This window comes from Dioscorea cayenensis, chromosome 19 (genome assembly GCF_009730915.1).
Source record: "Dioscorea cayenensis subsp. rotundata cultivar TDr96_F1 chromosome 19, TDr96_F1_v2_PseudoChromosome.rev07_lg8_w22 25.fasta, whole genome shotgun sequence".
NCBI classification, from domain to species: domain Eukaryota; kingdom Viridiplantae; phylum Streptophyta; class Magnoliopsida; order Dioscoreales; family Dioscoreaceae; genus Dioscorea; species Dioscorea cayenensis.
The window spans coordinates 25093876-25100900 of NC_052489.1; the positions used below are offsets into that span (position 1 = coordinate 25093876).

Consider the following 7025-nt stretch of genomic DNA (forward strand, 5'->3'; position numbering starts at 1 on the left):
CTGTTCTTCTTCTCCTTGTCGTTGTTCTTCTTGTTTGCCTCCTTTCTGTCATTCAAGTAAGCAACATCTCCATTCCTATTGTTCAGTTTTGTGGGAGATGTAGTTCAGTTTTGGTTACTTCCTCTTTACGTTTTTGTTAACCTATGGGTTTCTCCAATGTTTACGCAAGTATAAGTCATTATGGAGAAATCTTATGCTGTGACTCATTTCAAAGGCGAAGGATGGCTACTATAATTCAAGGTCTCTGTTGTCTCTACGACAGAGGTCAGGTAATACTTAGCATTGACTAGAGTGGAAGCCATTTCTGTATTCAATTGAAATTACACAAAATCATCATATTTTACATAGCATGAGGATATTTTACACAGGAAAAAATGTATATTATACAAAAAAACTAAAAAACCCAAAATAATACACACGAAAGCATGAAACCCACACAGCCGAAAGTCGGATTCTACACAGGAAACCCAAAAAAATACACACGAAAAGCACACTACCAATCTGCAGCAAGTCGGCCGATTTCTCCTTACTTTTTTATTTGTGTGGTTTGCAAGAAGGCTCACAAGTTTGTGGAAACTTCGGTCGAAAGACGAGAGTGCGAAGGGAAGAACAAGGTCGTCGGCAAACGAACAAGAAGAAGAAAGTCATAGGCAAAAGAAAAAGAAGAAGAAGAATGGTTTCCACTGCGACGAAGCATATAAGTAAAAGACCAAGAGCCGCCTAAGCAGTTACAGGAGGTGGGTTTCCAACTGTTGGGCGGTTTCCAACCCCAGTTCAGTCATTTCCCCGCTTTTAGGTTTTAGAACTTGAACAATGACAAAGATGACATTTCCATGGCCAATTAACTACACCTTAACATCCGTTAGTGCCTTTTGGATTTGATAAAAATTAATTTGAAATGGAGGGACCTTTGAAGAATAAGCAAACTTCAAGGGATTTTTAAGGCATCTGCAAACTATAGAGGGACTTATAGATAATTACATGTTATTATTATCACTTTAAGTAGAAGATGGAGAATGGAGTAGACTACCAACTTTCTTGTTCATCAAATGGTAAAAACCAATGTATTTTTTAATCATAAATTAAAAACCAAAATTGTTTTAAAAAATTAATTATTGAAAATTCAATCCATAATAAGTTATTTTTATATCTAGCAAGCATTACAATCTACTATGGGATACTCAAGGAATTAATACTCATCAAAGAACACTGATGATCCGCTCTAAGAGTGGTTACATTATTTGTTATTATTGCTAATTCTAAAACCTGGTTTGAGGAGGATTTTCTGAAATATTAAACATCTGTGATGTAGGAGGACATCCTAAGAGAACATAATGGGGGTTAGCTGATGCTTTGGTTACTTATGGGTATGCGGACTCTTATTCATCAAAAGGACATAAATTAATGAAGAAGCTTGCAAATTCTTATTCTTTATGTTAAGAAATAACAGTGATGCATATTCGCTACAGAACAACCATAAATTAAACAGTGAAAAAACTGCACACGAAGAAGATAAATAACACCGGCTCTAGCTATATAGATCTCCAATTAATGTATCTCTCTACTCAAGCTCAAAGGCAGACACAGGGAAGCTATCAGAGAGACCAGTGCCAGTCTTGAAGGTGATCTTCCCGGAAGAAGGATCCTCAATGTACATCTCCACAACAGACAGCCAAAGAAGAAGCTCTCTAGTCTTCACTCCGCTGATCTTCATCATCTTTCCCTTCTCAACAAAGGCAGTCACCTCAGTGGCATAAGACACAACTTGTTTGATCTTCTTGAATGTGTGTTCCTTCTTCTTCTTCTGGACAAGCCAAATGAATCCACCTGCACGGTTGTAACCAAACTCTTGAATGTCATCCAATGGAAACAAACCATTCGGAAGACCGAGCTCTCCGAGCACTTCGGCGGCCTTCTTCTTGCAAGAGGCGTCACCTTTTACTATCTCTGCACCTTCCCGGTGACTCTCAATGGTTTGGGATGCCATTTCTTGAGGAAGAATGGATGAGTTTTGGAGGTTTGAAGTAGTTTAGGGTGATGGTGGTGGCGGTAATGGTGGTGTTGAACTTTGTGTAAATATAGATGAAGATTGGAAGAACAGGGCACAAGAAAGGAGAGAGTGGAGAAGAGTTTAAACTTTGACTTTGAATTCGTAGACCCAGACAAAGTTTCTTGGTCAACAAAAGGTTTCTATTTATTTCTTTCAATGAGAAAGTTGGGTGGATATGAATTGGTTTTTCTTTCTTTCTATTAAGCCATGATTTGTATCATCCGTCCATAGATACAGGTGCATGGGCGAGCATGTGGGTCATTTTATCTTATACTAATGAAGGACCATATTTAAAAAAAGGTCATTTAATAAAATGACCTTTTTTTTTTAATTAAACCAAATGGCCCTAGGACCATTTTAATTGTCAAAATCGCCCTAGGATCATCACATCACCCATATGGGTGATGTGATATGCTGACTGGGCGCTGACTGGGCTGATGACGTGCCATTTTTAAATAAAAAATCCTGTTTTTTTTTCATTTTAACCTTGAATTGTTTTCTAATCAATAAGTTGGCTTATTCTTGAGTTTTTTTACCAAATTTTTTTTTAAAAAATTTATTAAACTTTTAAAATTTATTAAACTTTTAATTAATTTTTTTAAAAATATATAAGTGTGTTTTTTAAATTTAAATCCCTTATTTCTTTTATAATTAATAAATAATCTTTTCCCTTTGATTATTTAACCCAAATTTTATTTAAAAAAATATGTAGTTTTTTAATTTATTTTAAAAAATTAATTTTAAAGAATATATTTGAATATGAAAACACAAATTTTAAAATTTTAACTTTTAAAAATATTAAACCTTTAATGAAACAACTTTTTAAGCAATATATAAGTGTGGCTTTTTATTTGTATTATAATTAACAAAAACTCTTTGATTACTTAACCCAAATTTTGCTTAAAAAAATAATGTAATTTTTTTTAATATATTAAAAAATTAATTTAAATAATATATTTGAATATGAAAACACAAATTTATTTTTTAATTAAATCGTTAAATCAATAATAAATTTTAAAATTATTTAAAATTAAAAAGCATAATTGCATTTAAATATAAAGTAAAGTTACATCATATATTTTTCACTTGCCTAGGCCAAGTAGTTCTATAATGACCGGGTTGTTTACAAATAGAGCATAAATTATGTCTAATAGGATCAGGGCTTCTATCCATATGCATTTGTTTACGTCTGATCTTTGGTCGGCCAGCAGTACGGCGACCAACAGGTGGAACCATTTTTGGCCCATTTTTGGCCAGCAGTACGTCGACCAACAGGTGGAACCATTTATTAATAAATTTTAAAAGTTTAATAATTTTTTTAAAAAAAAATTGGTCAAAAAAACCCAAGAATAAGTCAACTTATTGATTAGAAAACAATTCAAGAGTTAAAATAAAAAAAATCAGGATTTTTTTATTTAAAAATACCACGTCAGCAGCCCAGTCAGCATATCACATCACCAATGTGGGTGATGTGATGGTCCTAGGGCCATTTTGACAATTAAAATGGCCCTAGGGCCATTTGGTTTAATTAAAAAAAAAAGGAGGGTCATTTATTAAATGGCCCAAAAAAAATGTTTTGTCTAGTTTATTAGTATTATTTTTTTAACAAAAATGATAAGCACCGCCTTATAAAGAGTATCAAAGGATATATAAACAACTATGGTAGTGCACCAATTATGGTAGTTTATATTTTTTAACTTAGTTAAACGAACATCATATGAAGAGATTAAAGTTTTTTTATGTGCATGCCCAAAAAATATTTTAGGAACTAAACAAAGTTAATAAATCCTTGCCATGCAATCGGTGAGAGAAATAATCTTTGTTAGTTGGTGTACGGTTCAAATTTAGGTTTTTGGGTTAAGGAAAATGGTGAACCCGGCAATGGCGCATGTGTAGTGTGCATAGTGAGAGAATCTGCCTTGTTAGGAGAAATGTCGGATATTTAGCTCTCTTGTTTGACCATCTGTCTATTAATCCTCATTGTCATCTTATTGATGTTATTTTTGGCAATATTTGGAAGAAACAAATTATTTTTAAAATTTATATGATATATTTGGCCGGCATAAATAATGATTCGACCATATTTCAAACAAATATATAAATATATATTGAGTACGATCGAGTATTCTAGGGGCGTTCGTAAATAAGTTATCTATGAATGAACTTCCTTCTATCAACTCTTAGATTTGATATCATCCATTCGAATGAATAGTTATAATCTATAATATTGTTGTCAATAGTACTAAGTGAGATGAATGATGTTTTTATGAACAGTGGCACATAAAAAAAAGGTGGAATATGCAATATTTTCATCTCAACCATCTAAACTTAATCGCAACAGTAAAAAACTAAATCCCACTTATCCACCCTTATTTGCACCCCCTCTTTTATATTTGTCATCTGCGGATGTCCGCAAATAACACATCACCATATTTGTGTGTATATATATATATATATAGCCGGCTTTTGTACAATGTCAATTTTAGTAAAATAGCAAAAATCATTATATTAAATCTAGCTAGTCTTATTATTCTCGTCATATAGCTATATAAAAAACATCATTAAGAACAAAATGGGGGTTAGCTGATGCTTTGGTTACTTATGGGTAGGCAGACTCCAGGACTTTCACTCCACTACAGGAGGTATGATCGAACACCTTACATAAAAGTCATGGTGTCAATAACCAAAATATTGTAGGGGTTGTAATTTTATTTAAGGTTTTTTTTTCAAGTTTATAAAACATAAAAAAATAAAAATAAAATAATTCATAAACACATAGATTCATCAGAAGAAGAAGATTACAGTTATTCATCAAGAGGACATATACGTGAAGAAACTTGCAAATTATTATTCTTTATGTTAAGAAATAACGCATATTCACTACAGAGCAATAATAAATTAAACAGTGAAAAACTGCACACGAAGAAGATAAATAACACCGGCTCTAGCTATATAGATCTCCAATTAATGTATCTCTCTACTCAAGCTCAAAGGCAGACACAGGGAAGCTATCAGAGAGACCAGTGCCAGTCTTGAAGGTGATCTTCCCGGAAGAAGGATCCTCAATGTACATCTCCACAACAGACAGCCAAAGAAGAAGCTCTCTAGTCTTCACTCCGCTGATCTTCATCATCTTTCCCTTCTCAACAAAGGCAGTCACCTCAGTGGCATAAGACACAACTTGTTTGATCTTCTTGAATGTGTGTTCCTTCTTCTTCTTCTGGACAAGCCAAATGAATCCACCTGCACGGTTGTAACCAAACTCTTGAATGTCATCCAATGGAAACAAACCAATCGGAAGACCGAGCTCTCCGAGCACTTCGGCGGCCTTCTTCTTGCAAGAGGCGTCACCTTTTACTATCTCTGCACCTTCCCGGTGACTCTCAATGGTTTGGGATGCCATTTCTTGAGGAAGAATGGATGAGTTTTGGAGGTTTGAAGTAGTTTAGGGTGATGGTGGTGGCGGTAATGGTGGTATTGAACTTTGTGTAAATATAGATGAAGATTGGAAGAACAGGGCACAAGAAAGGAGAGAGTGGAGAAGAGTTTAAACTTTGACTTTGAATTCGTAGACCCAGACAAAGTTTCTTGGTCAACAAAAGGTTTCTATTTATTTCTTTCAATGAGAAAGTTGGGTGGATATGAATTGGTTTTTCTTTCTTTCTATTAAGCCATGATTTGTATCATCCGTCCATAGATATAGGTGCATGGGCGAGCATGTGAGTCATTTTATTTTAAACAAATGAAGGACCATATATATTAAAAAAAAATGTTTTTTCTAGTTTATTAGTATTATTTTTTTAACAAAAACGATAAGCACAGCCTTATAAAGAGTATCAAAAGATATATAGACAACTATGGTAGTGCACCAATTACGGTGGTTTATATTTTTTAACTTAGTTAAACGAACATTATATGGAGAGATTAAAGACTTTTTATGTGCATGCCCAAAAAATATTTTAGGAACTAATCGAAGTTAATAAATCCTTGCCATGCAATCAGTGAGAGAAATAATCTTTATTAGTTGGTGTTGTTGAGAAGTTGATTGAAGACAAGACCCGGATTGCCTGCATGGTGAGCAAGTAAGGTGTATGGAGCTGAGGCAGGTCAGGTGCACCGGAAGGGAAGCAAACGGGCATGGCTTTGAGACACTGAGTATGAAGACCTACTCTGTTCAGTAAGCAGGGCATGGATGCTATGTCGTATGAGTAGTTGAGCAGTTGAAGCCTTTATTTGTGTATGTACTAATATATATGTATCTCTGGAAGTGAGTGGAGAGCCAATGGTTAAGTGAGTCTAGATTATGTTTAGACCAATGGGAAGTTGTTTTGGTGTATCTACCAATGGGTATTAAGCTTAGTGCTTTACTTGTCTGTAGTTTTTTTGTTTTTTATATATATTACCAGAAGCTAGTGGATGCAGTGGATTGGCTGAGAAACTCTTCTGTCTCCCTGTTTTTATTCTTTACCTTGACTTTTTGACTCCAAGCAAAACAAGATGTGAAAAAACCTCCAAGCATATCGTCGAACACCTTGGATCACACTCTTGTTCATCTTCCATATCACAACAAACTGGTATCAGAGCTCCGGTGATGGCAACCAGCAGCTCGTCGGTGACTGAGGGGGCACCAATGTGTCTCTCTCAGCCGTCAGTCCCTGTGTTCACCGGGCAAGAATATGGGCGGTGGAACCTGCGGATGAAGACCGTGTTCAGGTCTCAGGAGTTGTGGGACTTGGTGGAGAACGGCATGACTGAGTCGAAGGACGAGGCAGTGGAGAGGGACAACCGGAAGCGAGATGCAAAGGCGATGTGCCTGATCCAGCAGGCGGTAGACGGACCGAACCTCGATCGGATCGCTGAGGCCAAATCAACGCATGAAGCTTGGGAGATTTTGAGGAAGCATTGCATGGGAACGTCCAAAGTGTTGTCTGTGAGGATCCAAGCCCTCCGACAAGACTTCGAGACGTTACAAATG

At 35.4% G+C, this 7025-nt stretch overlaps 2 protein-coding genes across 2 annotated transcripts; both read right to left on the reverse strand.

The window, feature by feature from the left end:
• Positions 1 to 1433: 1433 nt before the first annotated feature.
• LOC120283542 lies at positions 1434 to 2045 on the reverse strand. Its single transcript, XM_039290243.1, has one exon. The coding sequence runs from the start codon at positions 1985 to 1987 to the stop codon at positions 1562 to 1564; it is 426 nt and encodes a 141-aa protein (XP_039146177.1). The 5' UTR covers positions 1988 to 2045; the 3' UTR covers positions 1434 to 1561.
• Positions 2046 to 4930: 2885 nt separating this feature from the next.
• LOC120283544 (uncharacterized protein At5g01610-like) lies at positions 4931 to 5511 on the reverse strand. The gene has a single exon (XM_039290245.1). The coding sequence runs from the start codon at positions 5451 to 5453 to the stop codon at positions 5028 to 5030; it is 426 nt and encodes a 141-aa protein (XP_039146179.1). The 5' UTR covers positions 5454 to 5511; the 3' UTR covers positions 4931 to 5027.
• Between the last annotated feature and the right edge of the window lie 1514 nt (positions 5512 to 7025).

Excerpts from the sequence above, each read along its gene's own strand:
- LOC120283544 (XM_039290245.1), bottom strand. The coding sequence starts at position 5,453 with ATGGCATCCCAAACCATTGAGAGTCACCGGGAAGGTGCAGAGATAGTA.
- LOC120283542 (XM_039290243.1), bottom strand. The coding sequence starts at position 1,987 with ATGGCATCCCAAACCATTGAGAGTCACCGGGAAGGTGCAGAGATAGTA.